General features: G+C 38.4%; 1 protein-coding gene and 1 pseudogene across 3 annotated transcripts in view; one reads left to right on the forward strand and one right to left on the reverse strand.

Annotated features, from left to right (window-relative positions):
* Window positions 1-1,601: 1,601 nt before the first annotated feature.
* The window catches only part of LOC132513525 (membrane-bound transcription factor site-2 protease), a 38,546-nt gene continuing 12,383 nt past the window's right edge, over window positions 1,602-27,764 (reverse strand). Inside the window, exons 4-12 of one of the 3 annotated variants that reach the window (XM_060137985.1) lie at window positions 25,293-25,396; window positions 23,455-23,582; window positions 15,377-15,495; window positions 14,890-14,946; window positions 14,268-14,448; window positions 5,849-5,943; window positions 5,288-5,483; window positions 3,700-3,775; window positions 1,602-2,356 (exon numbers count right to left, since the gene is read on the reverse strand). In XM_060137985.1, coding sequence (XP_059993968.1) covers window positions 2,134-2,356; window positions 3,700-3,775; window positions 5,288-5,483; window positions 5,849-5,943; window positions 14,268-14,448; window positions 14,890-14,946; window positions 15,377-15,495; window positions 23,455-23,582; window positions 25,293-25,396 — 1,179 coding nt within the window. In that variant the 3' untranslated portion in view covers window positions 1,602-2,133. Of the gene's footprint in view, window positions 2,357-3,699; window positions 3,776-5,287; window positions 5,484-5,848; window positions 5,944-14,267; window positions 14,449-14,889; window positions 14,947-15,376; window positions 15,496-18,829; window positions 20,821-23,454; window positions 23,583-25,292; window positions 25,397-27,764 lie in introns of those variants that run through there. The other 2 variants (XM_060137986.1, XM_060137984.1) reach the window with 2 other exon arrangements.
* On the forward strand, window positions 4,880-4,989 carry LOC132514130 (U2 spliceosomal RNA; annotated as a pseudogene).

Consider the following 27,764-nt stretch of genomic DNA (forward strand, 5'->3'; position numbering starts at 1 on the left):
ACTAATCATCATCCATTCAACCACATTTATTAAGTATTTTTGATGTCTCATGCACTGTGCCAGGGATGCAAAGATGAGTATGACATGGTCCTCGCTCTAGAAGTGCCCACAATCAAGCTGAAGAAACAACACATAACATTTCCTTTCTTACACAATGAGGCCATTTCTGTAAAAATGGGACTGATGTGCTCAATATCCTAATAGAGTGTTTGCCAAATCCTGACCCAGTGTAGCAGAAGACCAAGGTGTTTAAAAGCCATAAGAAAATGACATGCTTGGGGTTTTTTTTCCACCCAGAAAAAGAAGTTTACAGGTAGGATTTCATCTATTAAATTTTTTTCTCAGTTTTAAAAAACTGACCTGCACATATATAGCATTTCCATTAATAAACTGCTTAGTTCATGTAATAGAATTAATTATGTAAGTATTTCATGGTATTCCCCAAACGTTACTACCTGAACGGGTCTGCGTATCACTCTGTTAATATACTTTAATCCTGAAAGACTGTCTGCCTAAAAACAGAACAAATGCCTTTTTCCTAGGATAAACCAATAATTTGTACAGTTTTAAGTAGTGGTAATAACTGATGACCTTGAGTCATTAAAAATATTAAAATTATATTCAATATATAATTTCTGTTTAAGAAGGCAGGCAGATTTATAATACAATCTAAAGTTTCCTTAAAAATGGTTAAAAAGTTTTAGTGCCTAAAAAGCAACTCAGTGATCTGAAAGAGGTGAACCCCACGAATACCTCAATTAATGAAAAACTTGGATACATGACTAGTCATGTTCTTGAGTATATGAGAGAAGCAAATATTTTTCATCAAAGAAAGAGCTTGCTCATATACTTCTAATACCAACAGCTTCACACTGGCCTATTGACTTCCCAGATCTTCCAGGGCTGCATCTCCAGTCCAAAAGATCTCAAACTAGGCAGGGCTCTTTTGGGCTCAAGAGGCAGTTCCCGGGCACTGGCAAATCCACATTTGTACTCACATGCAGCCATACTCACTCTACTACCAAGTCTTTCGTGGACCCACAGAGGTAGCTTAGGGGAAAGATGGAAAGCAAGGACTACATATTTAATTACCCAACACAGAGAAACATCGGAGCCACTGGTGAGGACAGAGTATGGTTCAGGGCTTAAGGTAATTGCTTCTTTTTTTTTTTTTTTTTTTTTTTTTTAAGGTAATTGCTTCTTGAAGACAGGGACCTAGGAGCTAGGCCCCAGATAGCTCCAGCAGCACAAGAGAAAATACCTACCCTGGAAGGATTCCAAGCTTTGAAGCTCTGTAGAGAACAGTAACCCAGACTGCAGAAGGTCCTGTGATCTGTCTTGTGACCTGCCGCAAGACCCACCTGGCTCATTTCTGAGGTTCACCCCTAACTGTCTCAGCTCACATACTGCAGGTGGCAGATACTTCTGCAGCTCACTCTGAATGTCAAGGGTAGTGTTGCTTTATGAGAGTATAGGGACATATTATCAAAGAGGCAACTCTTGTGGGGCAAAACATGTCTCACCCTATTACAGACTCTACTTCCTCTTTGTTCATTTATTTGGCATCATTTGACAAAGATTTTCCCTTTCATGTCAGCAGATTCTTTTACAGAATTTTATTAATTTAATTGTAATCAGACCTCAGTTGTCAGAGTACAAAATAATACACAATTTAATTTAAAAATACTTTTCAAACAAGACAAGGGACAAGAGATATAGACCAAGAAAATGCTCACCTTTCCACTTGGCCAAAGTCTGGTCTCCTTCAAATCTGGATTAATGATGCTTTTTCAAGAAGTTTTTCCCAATTAATCCTACCCAATTCTGTTTTCCTTTACATTATTTCAACATGATACGTAGCCACACAAAAATGGTTTAACATGAATTTGCACTTGTTTAGGAATTGTTCCACAAGCATCTGAAGGTTGTAGGTTCAGTCTTTAAAACTAGAATGTAATCAGGGACTATGCCTTTCATTTCTTCTGTTTATCCCATAGTTTGGATACTCTGGATAAAGAACTTAAAGTTGTTGGCTAAAATGTAATTTTAAGGAAACACTTTATATTTCACACCAAGTAAGGTTTTCAATATTGTATATTGTAACTCAGAGATTCTATCAAATGAGTGCAGATATTACCGTGCTGTAACCATCCAGAGTCCCAGGGTCACATTGGCAGCCAAAAGTATACTGCCACCAAGCAAGATGAAAAATCCTATCAGATCTTTGACATCATTGTCTCCAATCACTGAGGTAAGAGTAGCATCTAGGAAAGAGTTTAAAATCCATTGTCCGTCCAAAGCAAAGCAGGGCACTGCATTAACAATAGCCAGAGCTCCCGAGAGGGAAATCAGGTACCTGGTTAAAATTGGTTAAGGAGCTTACGGCGAGGTCTGAGGGCAAAGCACATTTGTGGGAGTCAGAAGCAGGCATTTTACCAGGACTGGATTTGAGATTACAGGTGACTTCCTTCCTTTCTTTAAATCTCTGCTTACCAGTATACACCATTGCTTCTTAGATCTCTACTATTTAAAACAAATGACATATTATTTCGAAGTTCAAAAACCTTGACTAGAAAAATAAAGGCCAACCACTTGTAGACCAAGACAATCTGTAATGAACTCCTTCAGAAAACTAACTCTTTCTAATCCTTTAATTATACATCAAGAGAAAGGAATAAGAAATAAGGGAAAATTACTTTTTGATCCTTACGAAGTATACGTTATATTAGATATATAAAGATTTTGGCCCCTTGAACTCTATTTTACTATCATCTGTAAGGTCATAGTGTAAATATCTCTGAGAAAAAGCTGCAGTCTACAAGGTACAATTTTGACTGTACACATTTTTTAGTAACTCATTCGTTAACTAATTTGTTACTAATTTGCTCATTTGTTTTGTTTCATTTTTTTTGCAAATCATTAAGGAAAGAAATTAAAGATTTAAAAGTGACAAAAATAAAGAACCTTTCCAAACTGTTCAGTTTATTGAAATTCTATATAATAACCAATTAAAATTTTTTTTACATGCAAATATAATATGCTAAAGAACACATGAGATTTTGTCCTCTGAATGCTATTTTAGTATTGGAAACCAGTTTGATCTCCCTTACGCATTCCTCCACTTGATCAGAGCCAACAGGCTCAGAAGGGGTGGAATTCATCACCGCATTAGTAGCTGAAGCGTTCATCCTTTATAAACGTACTAAAAGGTTTTATACCCCTAAATTCAACTCTCAATTTGTATTCTAGGTTCCTTCCCTTCGACATCTTAACCTTTCTCTCCTCCCAATCAATCTTTCTTCTCTGACTTCTTCCTCCCTAGGTACAATCTGATCTTTTTCAACTTTAAAGTCTCTTTTTTTGGTATTAGCAGTTAACTGATACTTGTAAGGTCTGTTCATGCTCTCTAATCAAGGTAAAACTAATGAAGTTCCAAGTAGCACTTTTTTTTTTTTTTTTTTGCGGTACGCGGGCCTCTCACTGTTGTGGCCTCTCCCGTTGCAGAGCAACAGGCTCCGGACGCGCAGGCTCAGCGGCCATGGCTCACCGGCCCAGCCGCTCCGCGGCATGTGGAATCTTCCCAAACCGGGACACGAACCCACGTCCCCTGCATCGGCAGGCGGACTCTCAACCACTGCGCCACCAGGGAAGCCCCCAAGTAGCACATTTTAAAAACATCTTTCACGCCAGAAAGGATACTTGACAAATGTCTCCACAACCACAGGCAGATCTATGCTTAGAAAGTTGAAACGTGGAATAAAACTGGTGATGCTCACTAAAAAAGAAAAATAAGAAATAATATTATTTATACAGATAAGCAACAGCATTATGAATTTTACCATATGACTAAAAATTGGGCTAGCCTATTAAATTGATTGAGAAAGCCCTTCCCAAACATATGCAGGCAGGCTCTATGGCCCACATATAAAAGCAATTGGCAATTCTAGAACATCTAATAAAAATAGTGGAATACAGAAATTCATGCCTCAGTGTACTTATATTTTGAGGTGCGAATATGATAAAACTGATTATATACCAACTATGACTACCAAATACAGAGATTGACTTTAAAAATACAAAATATTTTTCAAAATATTTTTCAAAATATTCCATTTATATGAAATGTGCAGAAACAGGCAAATTTGCAGAAACAGAAAGTAGATTAGTGGTTGCCAAGGGCTGGGGGTGGGTGGGTGTAGAGAAGTAGAATGACTGCCTAATGGGTATGGGCTTTCTTTTTGGGGTGATGAAAATATTCTGGAACAAGACTGTGGTGATGGTTCCACAACTCTGAATATATTAAAAACTACTGAACTGTACACTTTATTTTTTATTTTTAATTTTTTTTAACATCTTCATTGGAGTATAATTACTTTACAATGGTGTGTTAGTTTCTGCTGTATCACAAAGTGAATCAGCTATAAATATACATATATCCCCACGTCTCCTCCCTCTTGCATCTCCCTCCCTCCCACCCTCCCTATCCCACCCCTCTAGGTGGTCACAAAGCACAGAGCTGATCTCCCTGTTCTATGCGGCTGCTTCCCACTAGCTATCTATTTTACATTCGGTAGTGTATATATGTCCATGCCACTCTCTCACTTCGTCCCAGCTAACTGTACAATTTAAAAGGGTGAATTGTATGATATGTGAATTATATTTCAATAAAACTGGTAAAAAAAAAGGAACATAAAAAAAATCTTGTACAACAAAATAAGTTAGACTGTATGATCTTCAGCCATATGGAGAAGCTATATGTTTAATCCAATCATGTTGCCACTGTTAAAACAATTATGTTGGCCCGGTTTTGAAATTATATTCATATAAAATTCATGTGTCATGCACAAATTACTTTATCATCATTATCACTGTGATTCCAATCGCTTCTCGGCCTTTTGGCTAAGATCAAGTGTAGTATCACTATGATTCCAGGCATTCTTTGACATATGCTGCTCTTGCTACTGTTTTGGGAGCTTGGATAAATTTAATAAACGCTCAGAGAATATCTTAGAGATCATCTATGTGATATAAACGGTAGTGAAGGAAAAATGCGTCATGTGTCACTCTCCATAGGCAGACATGGTGTTCAGCTCCATCTTGCTTTATAAATTCAGATTATTTTCCTACTGCTTAAATTTCATTTCGTGCTTAAGAACAAGTTAACAAGACTTTGAAAAGTGATCAAATATAATAAATAAAATTAATGCAAGATGTGTACTGAGTTGCTACCACTGAGAATATATGCCATTGTAGCGATATTCTGAGGGTCTACCACAATAATACCCACCTGTGTAGTGAAGGTGCAGTGGATGTCCTACATACAACATATCGATTTGAGGTGGGTGTTTCACTTTTATTAAGCGAGTATGAGTTTCCAAAGAAGGTATTATACAGAAACTTGAACTTGAGCTTTTTTTACAATCTTTATTGGTTCTACAAACTTGGGTGGCTTCCACTGCTTTCCGGGCAGGTAGGCATGTATGCTAGGGATAGAACATTAATTAGTCAATATTAAAAATGACTTGTTAACAAGAAAAACACCAAGTTACATTACTTCAATATCTTTCATGTCACCTAGCATATTAGGAATGAAGCTCATATAAAGGAAATGCCATTTATGTGTATCTACTATAAATTAGATTCAATTATTCCACTTTGGCCAAATAAGATATTACCATTATAAAATTTTTAAAGATTCTCAGATGAAATATGACATGTGAAATGTAGAGATTTTAATAAAATTATACAAAGCAAAAGGGCAATGGTTTTGTAGATTCCATTTTAGTTCTATATGCTTATTTTGTAATAATTATATCAGGCAAGCAAGACTGCTTCAGGGACAACTTACCAAACGCTTATTAAAATTATTTCTATAGGAAAAGCACACATCTGTAAGGCTGTGATTGTTACAGCATTCAGTCGAACCGTCTAGCCGTTTGTATGCTGAAGAGAAATGGTTTATTAAAATCTGTTATTAGAAAAAAGAATCCATTACACAGAAGTACATTTGTAATAAGAATTTTGCTTTCAAGACAAAAAGCATTAAGTAAAATGCATATGAATTCAGAAACAACTGTATAATTGACAGTTCAGCTTGTCAGCTACTCACTGCAGAGTTTGATTTTACATTATAAAAAGAGATACATCCAATTTGAAATCAAGAAGCATCAATTACCCTAGGTTAGTTGTCTTCATATAAACTTACCCACTCGTAAAGCTGGAGTTCCAGGGTCTCAGTAGGTTTTGCAATAACTCCAGGTGGTCAAGCACAAATATTTAATGAGCCACTATTAGATGTCCTAATGCTGCTGATCCACTGATCCAATTTCACTACTGAACTCCTGTGCTGTGCTGTTAGCACAGTGAGCTAGAGCAGGGGGTCCCCAACCCCGGGGCCGCGGACCGGTAGCGGTCCACGGCCTGTTAGGAACCGGGTCGCATAGCAGGAGGTGAGTGGCGGGCGAGCGAGCGAGCGAGCGAAGCTTCATCTGCCGCTCCCCATCGCTCGCATTACCGCCTGAACCATTACTCACATTACCACCTGAACCACCACCCCTGCCCCCTGCCCTGGGGAAAAACGTCTTCCACAAAACCGGTCCCTGGTGCCAAAAAGGTTGGGGACCACTGAGCTAGAGGATGCCTAAGAGACTCTCATCCCTAAGGACATCATATCAAGTATCTCTCCCACCTCCAGGCTTATCTTGAGGCTTTCCCCACAGAACCAGGGCAGCCCAATTGGACCCCACAGATATGCACATATTTGCCTGCATACTAGTAATCCAGTTACCATTTTTGGAAGATAACAGAAACAGGGCAAGTATCCCCATTATTCATTTATTTTTTCAAGTTCTTTGGTAGACTGCTTCTCTTGTGTCTAGGGTAGAATAAGGAAGGTAAATCACTGTTACAGCTGGGACAAAAATTTTTTTCCATATATTTATTTTGGAAGGTTTCCTGCATTCAGCACATCAAACTTGTAAAGCAAAATTGATGCGTGGGGACTTCCCTGGCAGTCCAGTGGTTAAGACTCCCAGCTTCCACTGCAGGGGGCACAGGTTCGATCCTTGGTCGGGGAACTAAGATCCCACATGCCACGGGGTGTGGCAAAAAAAAAAAAAAAAGAGAGAAAAAAAATTGATGTGTGGCAAGGACCAATTAAACTTAGAATCTTATATACCTACTACCATACTCATATGTGCTGAAGAAGAGAAAGTAAAGTTATCCCCGATTTCCAATACTACGAAAAGCATTATTAACAAGAGTGCCTTTAGGAGTGCTGGCGTGAAAATGGTTGTTGATATGCAATCTGACTTTATAAGGATTTTATATTTCAGGCAAAGGTTTCTGTTTGTTTTTAAATCTTTTCTTTTTTTCTTCTAGATCATTTGGTTAGACTGGATGTCCTTAAACATGCACTGTTGCCAACGCGAAGAACAAAACAGAGGTGAAGTAAACTAACAGATGCATCAATTTCTCCTCTGCAATGGCTAGCTGTGTGGGTAGTTTTGCCTTGTTTTCTTACCATAACTGAATGGGTATTTAAATTCTGGGTGATGAGTAATATTTAAAATATGAAAGCAAACTGTGAACAACTAATGGCACAAACTTGTGCCTATAATCACTCATCAGCCCTAACGGTAAACTATAAGGTAAAAAGGTGTTTAGGATTAAAAAAAAAAAAAAAAAAAGATCCAGGCAAAAGCCCTCAGTATTTTTTCTCATCAGTTGCCAAGTCGCACCAATTTTTACCTTCTCATTATTTTTCTCTTTATTCCCACTAAAGGGTAGACTCCAATTCTTTCTCACTTGACCCATTTGAAGAGAGTACTAACGCATCTAGTTTACCACCTAGCTCTCATATGCAAACTTGTCCTACATACTGAATGCTTCAGATTAACCTTCCAGTGTAGAACTCTGAGAATGTAGCTCTTCTAATCCAAATATCCAAAGACTCTGTGCTGCTCCCAAACAGTCTAAATGCCATAGCCTAAAACATAAAGACTTCTACTTTTTTTTTTAGTCACCTTAGCTCATACTCTTCTCTTGCTGAACCAAATTATTAGCAGTTCCCTGACCAACTTCTAGTCTGTGGCGCCGAGGTTCATTTATATCGGTCTCCTGAAATTAAACTCACTGTTGAGGCCCAGCTCAAGAGCTGCTGCTATGAAGCCTGTCCTCATCTTTTCAGTCAAGACTGACTGCCATCAACTCTCACAACTCCCAATACTTTTTGTCATTAATTATATTTAACCTTGTACCGTAATGTGGGCATGGTCTAATTCTTTGATTAGACTGTGAGGTCTTTGAGGGAAAAGTTTCTCAGTATCTTATATAAGGTGAATAACTCAATATGCACTGAATACATAAATGGTGTTCTATGCCACTTGCCTTTGTATCAGTAATGATTTTTAAAAATTTACATCTGATGCTTGATTCTTATTTTTTCCTGGAGGAATGTATGCAACACAGAATTGAAAAGTCAAGAATTTGATATCACTGTTGATATAGCATGTCTGATAATACAACAGCTTAAAGGGGCCAAGCAGGTATCAAATAAATGAAGTGGATAGTGTGTGGAAAAAATAGGAAATGGTGGGGGTTGTGCTGAATTAGAAAATACATACCTTGTTCTAGGCCACTCAACTTGGGGCCGAGAGTCAAGAGATCATCTATTTTATTCCATGAGAAAGAAGTCTGGACCCTCATGTGAAACCTTTTCTTTTTTCTTTTTGGCCGTGCTGTGCAGCATGCGGGAACTTAGTTCCCCGACCAGGGATTGAACCCGTGCCCCCTGCAGTGGAGTCTTAACCACTGGACCACCAGGAAGTCCCGAAACCTCTTAAATATTGGCAGCCAATTAAGAATTTTAAAAATATTGTGCAAGGCAAACCATACACATCTGTCAAGGCTGGCTGGATTTGGCCTCTAGGTTACCACCAATTTGTGACCTCTAGGTTATGGCTTCTTCCTATGGTGATTAATCCAATTAAAACATAAACTGATGGCTATGGCTACCATGACAAAATGAAGTGCCTCCTGACATACAGAATTTCCCATTATTTTGTTATCATGTGAGAAGTAAACTTGATATTTCTCTGTTTATCAATTTAAAAAAGTTGTACATTTAAAAATGTATTTTATTTTAGAATCTTTTCTACTGGATCACATTAAAGGACAAGTCACTTAATTTCTGTGACTCAATTCTTAACCTATAAGATGGGTATGCCAGAGGTAATTTTCACATTAGTATACTGCTATCAACATGAGAGACCAATCCAATTCTACTTTGGAAGGCACATTCAAGACTGCAATGGGAGGGCTTCCCTGGTGGCGCAGTGGTTGGGAGTCCGCCTGCCGATGCAGGGGACACGGGTTCGTGCCCCGGTCTGGGAGGATCCCACATGCCGTGGAGAGGCTAGGCCCGTGAGCCATGGCCGCTGAGCCTGCACGTCCGGAGCCTGTGCTCCGCAACAGGAGAGGCCACAACAGTGAGAGGCCCACGTACCGCAAAAAAAAAAAAAAAAAAAAAAAAAGACTGCAATGGGAGGTCCCAGAGGCATTCATGGCTTCAGTTTAACTCTAGGAAATTAGAATTCTCCCTTAAATCTCCCCAGACTGGGAAAGAATTAGGGAAATTAAGACCAGAACAGTTTCATAATTCCATTACAAGGAGAACCTGCATATTCTGAATGTACCCTAAGATGGGCCCTAAGATACTTGTAGAAATAGTCTAGTCTTCAAAGGATGGTCTAGACCAGAGGTAATTTTGGAATAAGGCTGGAAGGAAGAGACTTTTTCAATCTATAGTTCACAGTACTCACTACTTTTTACATCACTAAAATGAATTGAACAATTTTCTTACCCTAGTTTAATAAATATATAAATGTAACTAGAGTTCCAATATAGGCATGCAAACCTATTTATTCTATTTATTTATTTATTTACTTATGGCTGCATTGGGTCTTCATTGCTGTGCGCGGGCTTTTGTGGCGAGTGGGGGCTACTCTTCGTTGCGGTGCGCAGGCTTCTCATTGCAGTGGCTTCTCTTGTTGTGGAGCACCGGCTCTAGGCACGCGGGCTTCAGTAGTTATGGCTCGCGGGCTCTAGAGCACAGGCTCAGTAGTTGGGGCGCACGGGCTTAGCTGCTCCGCGGCATGTGGGATCTTCCCGGACCAGGGATTGAACCCATGTCCCCTCCACTGGCAGGCAGATTCTTAACCACTGCGCCACCAGGGAAGTCCCTTTATTCTTAGTTCTATGGTAGAATTTATACCAGCGCCACCTAGTACCAAGTAGTTAAAAAATTATAAACTCTCTCTCTCTCTTCAATTGGTGAGAGCAAAGAAACCTTGGATGATACCTTGATATTCACAATGGGAGAACAGACACTTTTTTCTAAACATTAGAGAAGATTTTAGCATAAAAACAATCTGGGTACTCAAACTATGTGGAAAAGATTTCCAGAGTTTTCCTTTTACTATTTTAAACTAAGTCAGGAACGGCCTTTTCTCACTTCAGTTAAAGATGCATAAGATAGGACAATACTCCCTGTGCCAGGCAGTTACAGGTATATACCCTCATCTCCTCTGAACAGGAATATAGGCTATTCAAAGGGGATGCCTGTGTCTGGACTCATAGCTTCATTTTAGGGAGCGGTTGCCTTTAGTATTCAATCTCACTCTTTTTAAAATGCCATTCAAATGCTGGACTTAGTAGTCTTTCTTATTCAAGACAATGCTTCCAAGAAAGAAAAAAAGGAATTTAGCTTTAGGCATATATGAAGAGTGTCTCCTGAAACTAAAGAAAGAGGATGCAAGCTACTTGTTAGAAAATAATCCCCAAAAAGAAACAAACTAGTTCTTGTCTGTAACTTTTAGTTTCATTCAAATCACTAAGTGGCATATGGACACAGAGCAATCTTAAATTAAGCAGAGGCTTGAATATGAAGAGGGGAACTTTGTTCTGTTCTGATGCAGAATGAAACCAGAGATTTATTCCAGGTACAAAGGGCTCTAAGCCTCACCCAGTGTCCTTTTTGGGGCTTCCTGGAAAGGCCATTCAATCTGCAAGTAGTGTGTGGGACAAGCTCCTTAGGCTTCTTGCCCCATGTACCAAGGGCAGAGGTGTAATTAAACCAGCCTTGGTTCTGTTGGTGCTGCTCATAGTTTAGCAGGTTAATGTTTAAAAATCAAAAACGAAAGGACTGACAGAAGAAAAAAGTAGTTCCCAACAATTTCATAAAATGAATAGTCATTTCATGTTGATTAACCACATTTTTCTAATTTGCCAGAAATATACCTGTTAATATTTTAAGGAGAACATCTAGTCTGCTTAATTAATACCGTAATTAATTAATATCTTAGGGAATATCTTTAAAAATTTAAAATTACACCTGGGAGAGTCAGGGTATGAAATGAGGCCAGAAATGATTGGCTGGGACAGCTTATGAGCACTTTCAGGGTCAGATCTTTCTAAGGTGGCTTTATTGTTTTCAAGTGGTATAAATTTTCAGAATTTGAATTATGTATATTGAATTCTACTCTAAATTGAATATGAATCACTTTTGGATTATGAGCTACTTTGCATTACCATATTTGGCTATATCTTTGCCATCTACTCATAATGTAGGATAACAAAGGTCCCTAGATACATGTAAAATAATATCAATCCATAGTTTTCTTTTTTTTTTTTTTTTTTTTTTTTTGTGGTACGCGGGCCTCTCACTGTTGTGGCCTCTCCCATTGCGGAGCACAGGCTCCGGACACGCAGGCTCAGCGGCCATGGCTCATGGGCATGTGGGATCTTCCCGGACCAGGGCACGAACCCGTGTCCCGTGCATCGGCAGGTGGACTCTCAACCACTGCACCACCAGGGAAGCCCCGTAGTTTTCTTAAATGTCTATAGCCACTTTGGTCAAGTCTGCCATTAAAATTAATCTAGTAGGGATTCCCTGGTGGCGCAGTGGTTGAGAGTTCGCTTGCCGATGCAGGGGACACGGGTTCGTGCCCCCGTCCGGGAAGATCCCACATGCCGCAGAGCAGCTGCGCCCGTGAGCCATGGCCGCTGAGCCTGCGCGTCCGGAGCCTGTTGCTCTGCAACGGGAGAGGCCACAACAGTAAGAGGCCCACGTACCGCAAAAAAAAAAAAAAAATCTAGTATATATTTTAAGTTACATTTACAGTCATTAAGATTTCTACAGTCTGGCTGAGTATATGTACTCCATTTAAAAATGATTAAATGGAGGTACGGGTTTATCAGATACAGTCATCATGTAAAATCAGCAAGTATCCTAATACAGTCGCTCCTAAGGAAATGAGACATATATTGAAGAATTATTATTTTGGGACTGATTTTTTTATTAGTGTGGGAAGAGTAATATCTGTTTTGGGTTTTTAAACAAATACCTCCAAAATATAGTATATGATCCATAATAGTGAAATACTCAAAAAGTTAATAAGGAAAGAGTTTCAGAGTATTTCAAGAAAAATTTCACTTCCATTCTGTCTGCCTGAAAAAAGACAAAAGCTTAAACATCTGAAATGCAGATATTCTAAATAAAACAATCCTACTGGAGAGAGCTTTAGTTGATTACGATGTCATTTTGGCTTTTGTAATTCAATACAGATTGTACCAAGTTTAGAGAAACTTGAGGAAAATGATAAAGGACTTAAGAAGTATGAAATTATGGATTATTTCTCTTACAGAAGAACACACTGTGGATTACACACCCAACTGAAAAGATGCGATACATGGAAAAACATGAGATGCAATATGAAGTACTGAGTGCTACCTACGAGGTATTTCTGCCCCTGCCAAAAATGGATCCTGAATCTAATCAAGCCTCTGGACCTAACTACCATCTATAGGAAATTTGGGGGATACCGAACATGTTAATGATAAATTTGACAAAACAAATGACTCAGTTTCTTCAATAAATGATATTAAAAATAAAAAGTCAGGGGGAATTGTTACAACTTAAAAGAGACTTAAAAGGCATACCATCCAACTTAAACCAACTATAAAAACAAAACCAGAGAAGAGTGCAGGTATTAGGAATTATTGTTAATTTTGTTAGGTGTGATAATAGTACTGTGGTCATGTCTAAAAGGTCATCATCTATTAAAGATATGCTGAAGTTTATGGATAAAATGACAGGATACCTGGGATGTGCTTTAAAATACTTCCCTCAAAAGTGGACAGGCTGGATAAAAAAAATGGCAAAATGTTGATAATTGCTGAAGCTAGGAGAAGGATACATGAGGTTTCATTTATACTACTCTCTCTCTCTCTTTTTTTTTTTTTGGGCCGTGCTGTATGACTTGTGGGATCTTCGTTCCCCGACTAGGGACTGAACCCATGCCTTCAGCAGTGAAAGCGTGGAGTCCTAACCACTGGACCACCAGGGAATTCCCTGTACTACTCTCTTGACATTTATGTATGTTTGAAAAATGTTTACAATAAAAAAAATTCTTAAAAATGGGTTATACATGGAAGACTACATTTGAAAAAAATTTTAAATCAGTTCTTACTACTTTGTCACTGTTGTACACAGTACTTTAATACAGTTATTCTTGATAATTAATCATATTTCTTAACCCCAGTAGATGTAGACAAGTATCTAGGCATTTCTTGACTTAAAGATGTAGTCTGTGAGCATAATTTGTGCTTTCCAGCACTTTCAATAATTTGGGTCCCCATAATTTTGTATGAAGAGTTGGCAGACTGGTTTTTCAGAGCTGGAAGAGCTAAAAATAAATTTGGAAGCTTCTGAGAATAAACTTGCTTCACCCTGTCGCCTACGACACAGAACAACAGATGTGACTTCAGTGGGTATTTTCGGACACCAAGATGACTTCCTCTGGATGACTGCCACACAAAAAAACCCTACCCCAAATAGCTTTGGACATGCCACCATCCATACAGCACAAGGGTATTTAATTGCTGGAATTTAGTTAATTGGTTATGTTTGAGCTTGAATGCTGACTTAACACAAGTGTTTTTTAAATGCTGAAAGAATTAGATACTAGAGTTCTGAAAATCAAATATGAAATTAGTTAGAAGTTCAACAACAATATATAATAAACAAAACATACATATTAGTATCTAACTTACCAAGAAGAATGTTTACTAGTTTAGGCTTATTATTACTTTACTGATTTGTTTTAAATAAGTTAGGACAAAATAAATCTACAGACATGATCTAAGAATTAGCAAATGGCAAGTACTGCTGCTTGAAGCATTATATTATACTGAGGAAATATACACACCTCTAACTGGGAAGCTTAACTGCTGTAAAGTTGATGCACTTATACAGTAACCAATTTGGGGCTCATAGGCGATGGTATCGAGACATTCATTCCAATCTTGTACATTTGTAACAGGACAATCCTGTAGATGGGTGACAAGGTCTCCCACAAAAAGGCCTCTGGGTCCAATGGCAGGTGAGTCCTTGGGAAGAGGGCAGAATTAAATCAGATAATGTGTGAAGACAAGCTATGATTAATCTGAGCAAATAATAAAGACACTGACTTAATTAAGTAGACTATTTTGAATAATGTAGAAAATAATCCAGCTTTGAATCCAAGATGTATAGTCCTAGAAAATTAACAAAATAACACCCAATAATTATACTTTTCATATTTCACTAAAATTTTGAATTTTTCACAAATGAAAACCAAACAAACCCCACTTGCCAACAGTTAAGATTAAAATGATAAACTTTTTCCCAAACTGCTAATTAAAATTTTTTGTGAAAGTAGTCATCAGAATGCTTTCAATGTCCTATATCATCAATGGATAAAATTATAAGACTTATCTAAACACAGTCCCAAATATGCAGACAATACCGTCAGCACAATGAACACATGAGTACATGAGGCAGTTGCTCACAAGGTAATTTTCCTTGTCCCAAAGTGTGAAGAGAAGACTTGATACCATCATAGTAGTCTAAGGGAGTGAAATACAGAGTTGAAGACATTAATTTAAACTCCCACGAAATGTTCTGCTGGCTAGCCTAGGTTCCATCTTTCTTACTTCTTAGGAGTAAAGACATCTGACTCAAAAGCAGAGTTATAAAAATAAACAGTAAAGGTAAATGATGCATTTAATCAAACTACAGTTAGAAAGTCTTGATACTATCCTTGTAACTCAGAACAGAAACAATTTTCAGTATTTTAAAAGAGCCAATGTAGTTCACAAAACTATTTCTTTGATTTGAAAGGATTACAGTAATTTCTTCAGGAGAAACTGAGCATTCTGTACATGAGAACAGTTTGAATAAAAGTTCCTTAAAAAAAAAAAAAGTTCCTGACATAAAATGCTAAGTGTTACATCACAAAATCTGGCGAAAAAATACCCCAAGTAATCTGTTATTTACCTCAGCAACTTCAGTGATAAGCACCCCGACTCCAGTGTAGTAAAACGGCAAGAGAATTACAGGAAGGAGAACAAGAGCTAAAATACCCAGGAGTGCAAGGACGAAATTATGCCAGATACCTGAAAAGAGGGAAAAAAAGGAATAAGCTCAACCAGGGGCAGGAATGATATCATTCCAGGTAGTTGTACTTCATAATACTTAGGCATTCTGATAAATTAGTAAAGTAACCAGAAGAAGCTGTGAGGCAGATAGATCTACTTATTAGTACAGAAGACAGATGTTCAGTTAGAGGTTTCTTCCATTTCAGATATTAAAATCTAAAATGAGCATGTTAATACAATACTAGGAAGACCACATGCTAATATGATTTAACACTATTAGAATCTATATTCGATTACATATATACCTCTATTATATATGTAAAGGTGTGTGTGTATATAATGAATAGAATATCTTCTACTTACTACTCTTTTCTCAGAAAATGTATACATATTAATTTAAACATAGTTGTGGAAGAAAAACATACTTGTGATCTTTGAAAGGAACTTCAGAGCTATCAAATAAAAGTTATGATGAAGTAAAAAACATTCTTGCTGAACTGGGGTATGTATCTTACATCAAGACTATAACTATCTCTGCCATCTCTGAAGAGATGGTTAGGTGAACCCAGTGGTGTGCTGGAGCCTGCTCCTACCAGCTTGCCACAGCTGACCGGGCCTCTTTAACCAACTCCTCCTTCAGGAACTTCAAGTTGGCGCTTTGAAATTGGCCACGGTGGGAGTATTTACACCACAGAAACCAGCAAATGCTACATATCAGAGCTCTCCACCCTCTCCTCCAGGGCTAGATGTTAAACATTCACTAGCATACCTCTAGATTACCCCCCCTCCCATACCGATCCTTGCCCTCTAGTACAGTTTTTCTCATAAGGCAGGGTGGAAGCACTACCCACTCTCTGAGCAGTGTGATTCTTAGTTGTGCAGGTCTTGTCCTTTACAATACAGGACATATAGCACTCCCGACTCCATCCTCTGAAAGTCATTAGTGTTCTCCAGTCACTGAGACAAGCAAACAACTGCCTTCACCCCACACGTTCCAAATATCCCCAGGAGGGTGATAGCACCAGTGGTTGAGGACCAGTGTTCTATAATGATAGAAACATAACTTAAAAGACATCTCCCAGACTCTCAGGAGGCTGAGTATGGCCATATGACTGTTTCGGCAAAAGGATGCAAGTGGAAGTGATGGGGATTGTGTTACTGGCTGGAATGTAGCTATGATGGAGCTAAACCTGAGTCCATGACGCAGAAGCTGCATGTTGGGAATAGTAGAGCTAAGACAGAAAGAGTCTGAGTCCCCCAAATCATAGAATTATCATATCAGCATTGAACTACTTACATTTGCAATGTTTTATGAGAGTTTAAGTCACTACTATTTTTAGCTTTTACAGCAGCCAGATACCTAGCTAATATGGATCATATTCACAATGTAAAATGTTCCTCTAGTCCAGGACATATTGGGTAAACAATATTTTCTGTTTTGCACACAGCAAGATCTTTTTTTTTTTTTTTTGCGGTACGCGGGCCCCTCACTGATGTGACCTCTCCCGCCATGGAGCACAGGCTCTGGACGCGCAGGCCCAGCGGCCATGGCTCACGGGCCCAGCCGCTCCTCGGCATGTGGGATCCTCCCAGACCGGGGCACGAACCCGTGTCCCCTGCATCGGCAGGCGGACTCTCAACCACCGTGCCACCAGGGAAGCCCCAGAAAGATCTTTTAAAAACACTAATGGTATCAAGCTATTTATCACAAACTATATTTTGCTTTTTCATTTATATATTTTCGACTTCTTCCTCACCTGCACATTCATATCTAACCCACTTCTTATATCCACTACAGAGTAATCCATTTCAAAAAAAAACATTGACTTATTTATAAGGTTCCCTCCTAATGATCACTTAGGCTGTTTTAACTTTTTCATACAATGCTGCAACAAACAGCTTTGCTCATATTGTTATGCATCTAATTAAGAATGCATCTGAGGGTATGGAAAATTGCACAGAAATGGAATTATTGGGTCAAAAAATACATGCATTAAAACTGACCTCCAACAAGTTTGCATTATATTCTAAGTGGCATATGTTTCCCCACCCTCTGAACAATACTGGATGGGATGCTATCATAACTTTAGACTGCCATCTGCTAGGTGAAAGGTAAAATCTCATTCTGATTTCTATTTCTTTAATGATGAGTGAGCTTGTACATTTTTCATGCTTATTAAATGGTTATTTGTATTTTTGTCTGAGAATTGCTTACTTCTATCCACTATCAGTTTACATTTTTTGACTGGGTTGTCTTTTTTTTCTTAAACTAATTTATATATATTATTATTTGTAATACATACACTGAGGAATTTGTTCTTCTGTACGAGGTATTATAATCATTTCCTCCAGTTTGTTTGGCTTGGTTTATAGTTTTGCCTATGCAGACATTTTAAATTTTGGTGAGGTCAAATGTCTCCTTTTGTATTAAGCCTTTCCCAGTTCAAGACTACAGAAGACACTCACCTGTGTTTTCTTGTATTGTTTTCATAGGTTTTTTTTTTTTTTTAATTTTCACTCGAGGCATGCGGGTTCTTAGTTCCCCCACCAGGGATTGAGCCCATGCCCCCTGCAGTGGAAGCACAGTCTTAACCACTGGATGGTCAGGGAAGTCCCTAGCATCATTTAAAAAACAAAATTAAAACAAACAGAAAAAATCTCTAATTCTTTGACCCACTGGAATTTACTCTAGTGAAACTAATTAGGAATACAGCTATACCACCCCACCACCCTGTTGCTAGTCCCAAGACAATTTCACAAAATAATCCAGCCCCATTGATTATATTTGCCACCATTACCATGTGCTAAATTCAACTTTCCCCTTAACCCCTCAGGAGGGCCTAAAAGCTTGCACCCGACCTCTCCCTTATCAGGATGACACCACCATACGACCCTGGCTTTTCTCATCCAAGCAACAGTTAGAGGGGCACACAGCAGCACTGCTGCTTTGACTCTCTGGGCTGGACTCTCCTATCTCTTGTCAGGGATGCAGCTGGTACCAGACCACCCTGTTGGATTCCAGATTTGCCCATGATGGCTAAATTGCAATGCAGGTACCTTTATTTCCTTTATTTAAACAATCTCTTGTTCATTAATGATTTGCTTTTTGAGTATACCAAACAAATTTTTGTTACAATTTTTACTTTCTCTAGAGCAGGGTTTCTCAACAGTGGCACTACTGGCATTCTGGGCCAGATAACTTTTTGTTGTGGGGGACTATCTTGTGCACTGTAAAATGTTTAGCAGCATCCCTGGCCTCTACCCACCAGATGCCAGTCGTACCCTCCCTGTTTTCTCTATTTTCTAGGTACAACATTTATATAGGCAAGTTTTTTTCTTTCTTTAGAACAGGTATTTTATTTTTTGCTTTTTCTATTACAAGGGATGTATGTACCAAGTATTAAAAAGTCAATACACACACAACATATTCCACAACTGAGCACCACTCCTTAACTAAACAGGCAAAGAAATGACACTAGAAGACAGCACCTGGTACTATTTGGGGGAAAATAAAAAGACTAAAACAGGTTTACATCGACTACTACATCCCATCCAATATTCAATACTACACAATCCAGTGCATCTAAAAGGTAGTTATGCAAAATGTGTTAATGTCAAAGAATACAACCAAAATTAAGATGGCAAACTAAACCTATATAACTTTTTTAAACAGGAAAATACTTTATAGATGCATGTAACTGTCCTTCTTTTAAAGAAAATCTCCAACGTTATCTACTTCCAGAAAAACCATATATAGAACTACTAAACGTATTCTTAAAAGTATAAATGTGAACATTTAGAAAATCCATAACTTTAAAATCATAAATAGACGAACTTGATATTTAAAAGAATGTGAAAAGTCCCATTTTTAGCACAGTTGTATAAACAACAGTCTTTTGATGTGAGCTTCATGAATTGTCCTTTTGTGACCAAATGTTACAAAAACATAACGTTTTTCAAACCGTATTACAGAACAAGACAGAACATCTTAACAATGTTATCTTATATAAAGAATTACTTTTTTATCTTTTAAATTTTACTTTTACTAACCTATCAAAACCTGACCCTTAGACGTGTTAGAGTCATTAAAAAAATTCTTTTCTAGAAACAGTACACAAAAAAGAGGCATATTTATTTCCCATCACATTATTGGAAGATGCTTTCCGAGCCTGAGAAGTTTCTTCTCTCCTTTTTACTGTCTATCTTTATTCTTAGCATGTGCTAAGATATGAGTTTTCAGGTTAGCTGACTGAGTAAATGTCTTATTACAGTAATTGAAGGGGCATATGAAGGGCCTCTCTCCGGTATGGATTCGCACATGGGTACGCAAATTGAAATCCAGGGAAAAGCTTTTTCCGCAGCCTTCGAAGGTGCACTGAAAGGGCTTCTCTCCCGTATGCACCAGTTGATGACGTTTCAGTTTTGAGCTCTCAACAAAAGCTTTGCCACATTCTGCACATACGTGGACTCTGGGACCATGGGTGTGCAGATGCTTTCTCAAAGCAGACTTATCCCTGAACATCTTCATGCAGCCTTTGCTAGGGCAAGCTATTGATTTCGGGGGCTCTTCTTTGGTTTTCTGGGGCTTCTTTCTAGTAAATTCTGCCACTTGTTTGGGATCTGAGAGGTCAAGGCCAGGAATTCCTCCAGGAGGCAGCTTCTTCCCCGTCAGGTACTCTGAATAACCAAGAGTTCGTTTCTCAGCAGCCTGTCTAGTCTCGTGGCCTCTCTCATCGCACGTGGAGCACGTGGTGACGGCGAACACGCCTTCCAGGGATTTGACGTGCACCTGCTCCTGCTCCCACTTCTCGCTGCCCACCTCGGAGCTGCTTGCCGCCGTGGCCTTGCCGCCGGTGTAACTATTCTTATCGCTGGGCTTTGTGCCTTGGCCACTGTCCTTCCTGCTGTGGCTGTAGGCCGAGGAGGACGTGGAGGGTGGTGACAAGGGAGCCAGGGTCTCCTGGAGGCAGTTGTTTTCGTCGGCCAGGATGGCCGTCTTGTTCTCCAGGTTGGTGACCTGCAGGTCTTCAGACCGGTAGTAGCCCATCACCTCCTCCTGCATCTGCATCATGATCATTTCCTTGTTGCAGTCCCCTTGGTTTGGGGTGCTGATAATGAGAGGCTGCAGCACGAGCAGAGACGTATGGTGGTGGCCATCGTGGACACAGCTGCCGCTGATGTCTTCGTACTCCTTGGCTGCCTCAACCGCCATTGTCTCCACAGGGACAGTCTCCACAGGGATGGTCTCCACAGGGACGGTCTCCACAGGGACGGTCTCCACAGGGACGGTCTCCACAGGGATCTGGTGCAGCTCCACAGCATCTGCGTACATCTCCGAGTTTTCTGTCATGATGTAGAAAATGTTGTTTGAGGCCATGGCCGAGGTATCTTCTGAGGCTTTGGCTACTGGGCAGCGAACGAACGACAAGACGGCCGCGGAAAAGAAAGGCTGTGAGAGAAAAGCCCGAGCTCCAGAGGAAAGAGAGGGCGCTTCCGGTGTGGGACGCGGAAAACGCAGACGACGTGGAAGCTTCTGGACCCGCCTCACACGTTCGCTTTGGGGCACACCCCCCACCGTACATGCGCTTTACGTCACCCCACACACACGCTTTGCGTCACCCCGCACACGCGCTTTGCGGCACCACCCCCTTCCCGCACATGCGCTTTGGGCACGCTGCACATGCGCTTTGGAGCACTCCCCCCTGCACATGCGCTTTGGGGCACCACCGGCACATGCGCTTTGGGCACCCTGCACATGCGCTTTGGAGCACTCCCCCCCACCCCGCCCCGCACATGTGCTTTGGGGCACCCCGCACATGCGCTTCTAAGCTGGGGCACCCCAGCGGAGTGCAGGACCATGCTCATGCCCACGCTCACACACTCGTGCGTGCGCCAGCTCTCCTGCCACTGCGTGCCTCTTTGCTCAGCGCGCCAAGCTATTGTTTTTTTTGAATACAGCAACCAGGCTCTACAGAATTTTTCTGTATTTCATTTCCATTGACTTTTTTGTCCCTCCCCCTCCCCCCGCCAGGTATATAATAGTATGGGCGGGGAAGGCCTACTCCTTTCTAATACTTATGCTTCTTTTTTTTCTTATTCGATTGCACTGACCCACATTTACAGGCCATTTTTAACAGTATCAGTGGAATGCTTGTCCTGCCCGTTAATAGGAATGCTTCTAAGTGTTATACCATTAGGAAGTAACCAGCTATTTCTGTTTAGTACTTCTACTAAAGATTTTTGGGTTTTAGCCATTAATGGATGTTGAATTTTGTTAAATACCGACTTCAGTATCTGCTGAGATGAGGATATTTTTCTCTTAAGAGTAATTAATGTTTACCACATTCAAATAAGATTTCCTAATTTTAAGCCATCCTTGCACTGTTTAGATACACCAACCGTCTGTAGAATTTTTTTTGTGCTTTACAAGTATCAGTGGTACACTGACTTTTAAAAAATTCTTAGTTTCCTTCTCTATGCGACCTGGAAAGTTTATACTAAATTGGAATTGAAACGAAAAATTTTTTCCTTCAAGATTCCTTCAAGACTTGAAAGAATTCTACCTATGAAACTTTCAGGACCACTCTTAAACTTTCTTAATTTCTCCCATGGTAATTAGCCTATTTATATTTTTTTCTGTCTCCACTGGGGTTAATTTCGGCTGTTTAAAAAAAAAGATAATTATCCAGGTTTGTGAAAATTTTTTGCAGAGATGAACAAAGAACACTTTTATAATTGTTTAAAATTTCTCTATCAGTTGTCATTCCCCAATCTGACTGCTAATTCTGTCTATAAATGCTTTCTCCCATTTAATCTTTTTTTTTTCTTCAAAGAACTCTTTTATTTAACAGTTCTATTTTTTCTAATTTATTATTTTTTGCCTATATGCATGCTAATTACATCATTTCTTACCTATTTTATAGTTCTTTTCTCACTTCTTCAGTTTAACTGATTTACTTTAATTTCTTATTTCATAATAATTGCCTAAGGCAGTGACTTTTCCTTTTAGCAAAACTTTACACATTATTTCATTATCATTTTTAAACATACTGCAATTATGGTTTTGAATTAAATTGGCCAATTTTTATAAGTTTCATGGGCACTTGAAAAGAAATTGTCATGGTATAGGATTTGACATAACTGTTGATTTTGACCTTGCTAATTAGAGCTTTGATGATTGAAACTTTTTCATACTTAACCTGCTATGTGTTGAGAGATGAGATAAGCCTCCCTTATTACATTTCTGTTTTTTCCTTGTACTTTTCCCATTTTTGTTTTGATGATGTGTTACTTTATTCAGTAAGACTCATGATTACATTTCCATTGTGGATTACACTCCTTATGATTATCAAGTGATCTCCTATGTCTAATTTAATGCTTTAGTCATATTTTCATGATATGTTCTCATTTTTTCAATCTTTTAAAAATAATTCATGTTAAAAAAATGAAAAAAACTGGAATGTAAATTATTTTGCTCTACCACTTCTGACTGAGAGTCTTTTTTAAAAAAATTTACTTATTTATGTATTTACTTTTGGCTGCGTTGGGTCTTTGTTGCTGTGCACGGGTGTTCTCTAGTTGTGGCGAGTGGGGGCTACTCTTCGTTGCGATGCGTGGGCTTCTCAATGCGGTGGCTTCTCTTGTTGTGGAGCATGGGCTCTAGGTGTGTGGGCTTCAGTAGTTGTGGCACACAGGCTCAGTAGTTGTGGCTCGCGGGCTCTAGAGCACAGGCTCAGTAGTTGTGGCGCACGAGCTTAGTTGCTCCGTGGCACGTGGGATCTTCCCGGACCAGGGCTTGAACCCGTGTCCCCTGCATTGGCAGGCGGATTCTTAAGCACTGCACCACCAGGGAAGCCCTGACTGAGAGTCTTATAAACTGAATTTATCAACCAAAAGGTGAGGTGTTTTCAGTTGTGATGTACTTTCCATAAAACCACTAATAACACACAGATGAATAAAGAAATTTAAGTCTTTTACCTGCGCAAAATATCCTTAGCTGCTGGACTGGTGATATAAGTTGCAAATGAGTGGTGAACAGATCAACAAATGCTCCAGGATAAATAATGAAGAGAAAAATCCCAAAGCCATTAAATCGAACTTGTTCCCTAAGAAATCACATAAGAAAAAGGAATTTACTACTAGTATTGCATTTTTCAGATTAATAATGCATGTAATCTTAAAACTTCCCACTGTAATTCAAATTCTTGCTTAAAATACAAGTCTCTCTGGAGAGTCAAAAAATTATATATGATATATATCATCATAATTTTATAATAGCATACAGATTTAGTTACCAGTGAAATTGCATTTTGTAAAACAGGGCATTCTGAAATAGACTTAACAACTTCAAAAATTTTTAGAAACCAATATGCTGAGCAAATAACTTAAAATTAGTCACTTGTATAAAGAAATAGTTAATATTTCTATGAGAAACTAAATGAAAAACATTTTTATGGTTTATTCTGAATTATTTTCAGGGAAGGAGATAGTAGAAAATAGAATTCAAGTAAATTATCTAAATATTTATATTTCTCTTAGCCATTATAAAGGTGGAGGTTTATCTAAGTGTATTCCTGTTGAATTAATGTTAAAAATAAGTATTGCATTTAAAAATGCATAATGCTCAGACTGTCCTCAAGAGAACTATTTTTTATCAATTCATTCTCTAAAACTGGAATTACATTTAAAAGCCTCGTAAGACCACACAGCTACTCTAAAAAAAGCATCATCTAAATATATTGTGCTGTCACCTAGCATTAACTATATAAGATGACTGTAAAATTCACTTTTTCTTGGCAGTGGGATTTTATAAAATATTACCCAAACTATTTCACAAACATATTATGAATGATTAAACTGTAATAACAATGCTTTTCTATGTAAAACCCTAAAAGCTGCAAAGTTAAGGTGGAAGTAAAGATGAAAGAGAGAAAAGAAAAAAGTAGCCGACCACTTAAACCACTACATGGCACACCTGTGTAACAGTATATGCTCTGTCAAGATGAGGGTTTATTGCCAGTCAATAGACTCTTGTTCATAAGCAACTGGAAAGTAATAAGAAGTGATTAAATCTTCTCCTCTAAAGCCTTTTATCTGGTCCACACACCCAAAGGATGAAACACATTGCCATCAGTATGTGTGTTCATTATGTGGGAGTGAAGGGGAGTTGTGACTCAATCTCTCCCCACATCAGGATTTTACACATTTAGGAGTCTTTAAAATGCTCAGGTATAATTACAATGATACATTTGGATAGTCAAGACAAGAACATGGCATGATACTTGAAGCAAGTCCCAGGTCTCATCCTCCCTTATCTTCTTCCACTTGGATTTCTAGATAGGCTATAATATTTGTTAACAAACCCAGAGCTTTCAGTGTTCTTGCTGTAGCCAGCAGAGGCCATGAGTAGAAGCAGGAAAGTATTTCAGATGATGAGCCAAAGAAAGTACTAAGAAGGCAGGTGGATGGGCTTTGATTTGAGTGCAGTGGTTATCATTCTGATCCAGTGATGAATAGAAAGATTAGGTTTCAGGATTGGATGAAAATAGTGAAGAACCATGAGGATATAACCATGCTGGCAAAGGACAAAGGATAGAAAGACCCAGATTATAGATGTGCACATAGTTAATTGAGCATATTCATCAATATATTAATCTCTACAAAAGAGAAGTTACCTTAAAATAATAATGGTGGATATGCACTGGGCAGTATCCAAAGAAAGAAAAAGTATCAAATGTAGCAGATTTTAGTAATAAATACTCCTAAATGAAAAGCTTCTTTGCATGGAATATATAGAGAGAGGTAAATATCATTACCTAATAGCTGCTATCCCATGTCCAATTTCATGTACAACACCACTAATGAGGACTGCAGCGAAGAAATAGGTCAGTTGGTTGACGGGTAAATTTATGCCAGGAACCTGTTCACAGACACAATGATAAAAACACACTTGGGCACCAAGAGAACACGATGTTCACTCTGTACTAAAACTTAACCTTCCAAACTCAGTGTTCGGTAAGCTAAAACTAATATGAAAACTGATGGTCCACTTCTCCATTTCTATCATAATAAATATAAAAACACCAGTCAGTTTTTTTGAACTAGGCAGTTTTTGAGCTAAGCACACCACCAATCTAAAGAGAATAGGAAACACCAGGTTAAAAAGTTGAAACGTTAGCTTCCTGAAGTCTTTACCACGGGAAAGAATTAGGGAGCCTGGCATAGTGCCAGGGAAGGCAGAGTGGCAGTGAAGGAGTCAGTAGCTGATCCACCCTGGAGGGCTGGCAGCCCGATTTGGGAATTCTTGTTACAGTTCCCATTCCTTCCGCTAAGTGTTATTGCAAGGCTCCAAGTACTTATGTGAGTAATACAGGATGTCCCCACCCCCCTTCAATGAGTTTCATTTTAGTATTATCAAGTTATATGAGAGTTGATCATTAAAGGCAGTGTAATAACGTGCCTTATTGGTGTGGGAGCACCAGGCCCTTCGTTTCTTCTATCAGTTTGTCTAGAACTTTGGTTAGAAAAATCATATCAAAGTGATACATAAATATTATACTAAAATTGAAATTTAATGCAGAAAGTAAGGCATTTGGAACATACAGACATGTTAAGGACCCACGTGCTCCACTGTTATGCACTTAAGGTTGCTATTTTAAAGGCTGCACAGTAAAATTTTTTTAGATACCCAAGAATCTTCTTGCAAGATAAATAATCGTTCCTAAGTTCTATTTCTCACAATCCAGGCAGTGGGACTCTAAAGGTATCCTTCTGGAGGAAAGTTCGTCTTTCTTTCATTAGTTAGTATTTTAAATTAATTACAAAATATGTTTAAAGCAGGAAAACTTGAAAACTCAAAGAATAATAGAAACCGTTCCTGTTCCCCAAACACAAAACAAAAAACCATTCTCAGTGTTTCAATGCATGTCTTTCCAAACTTTTCATGTACACATATTAAAAAAAAATTATACTCTTTTATTATAAATATGGTTTTGAAATCTACCCTTTTCACTTAATAGTATCACAAACATTTTCCCATGAGTATTTCTGGTTCAACATGATTTTTAATAGCTGCATCGTATTTCATGGAGTAGATTGTTGGGCATTTAATTGTTTTAAAGGTTTCTGCTCTTATAAAATACTGTGATAAATATATTTGGACACATATACACAAATATTTGGAGGGAATAAATTGTTACACAAGCACGGTTGGTTCAGGCTCTGGGGACATATCATTTGGGTTTGGTGTTCTGGCTCCATCATAACTAGCTAAGGGACCTTGAAGAACCTTGGATTATTCCTCCAGTACTTCAATTTCCCCATCATTAAAATGGAAATCACCACATTTACATAAAAGGATAATTCTGAGGATTACAGGAGATAATCCTTGTCCACTGTTTAACATTACGCCTAACAGAGAGGGTAATTATACACAAAATTTAAAGGACTTTGATACATATCAAACTGCTCTCCAAAGGCAGACACTTCAATAACCTTGGGTAAGCTCATTTTATTCAAATCTGCAATTTGAGAGGAATAAAAAGCATCCCATTGTTTGATTTCTATTTCTTTGATGATTATTAAGCTGAATATTCCCCCTACTTTTTGACCACTGATAGATCTTTTGTGAGTAGCCTACTCCTGACTTGTCAATTTTTTTCTCCTTAGAGTGTTCATGTTTTTCTTATTGTCTGTAAGATCGCTTCAAGTATCAATTATTAATTCTCTGTGATACACATTACAGATGCATTCCCAAGTTTTGCCTTTCAATTTTATTTTGCTTTTGGTTTTTTGATATATAAAAAATGTTATGTAGTCAAATCTATCAATATTCATGGTTTCTGCCATTAGTTTTATGCATATGTCTTTCTCATTCTGTGTTCCTATAAATAGAAACCTGTTTTTATTTCTTTCAAGGTCTTTTATGATTTCACATTTTAATTTTAATTCAACTGCACATTTATTTTTGTGTATAACAAAGGAATTTCACTTTTAAGCCTTTTTTAGTAACTGAAGAGGAGATTCAAACCATGCTGCCTGGATTGCTTTCTAAATTCATTGATTCCAAGAGTCCTTTCTCTAGTTATGAAACTAGCTTTCATAGTCATCATTTTTAATGTATTCATAACATTTCACTGAATGACAATCTCATAATTTAACCATTCCTCAATTACATATTGTGGTTGTTTCTAATTCTTCATAGTAATAAATGTTAGGATAAACAGCTTGATGAATACTAATTTTTCTATAATTTGGAAGTGTTTCCTTAACCTAGAGTCCCAGATGTG

This window comes from Lagenorhynchus albirostris, chromosome X, assembly GCF_949774975.1.
Source record: "Lagenorhynchus albirostris chromosome X, mLagAlb1.1, whole genome shotgun sequence".
NCBI lineage: Eukaryota > Metazoa > Chordata > Mammalia > Artiodactyla > Delphinidae > Lagenorhynchus > Lagenorhynchus albirostris.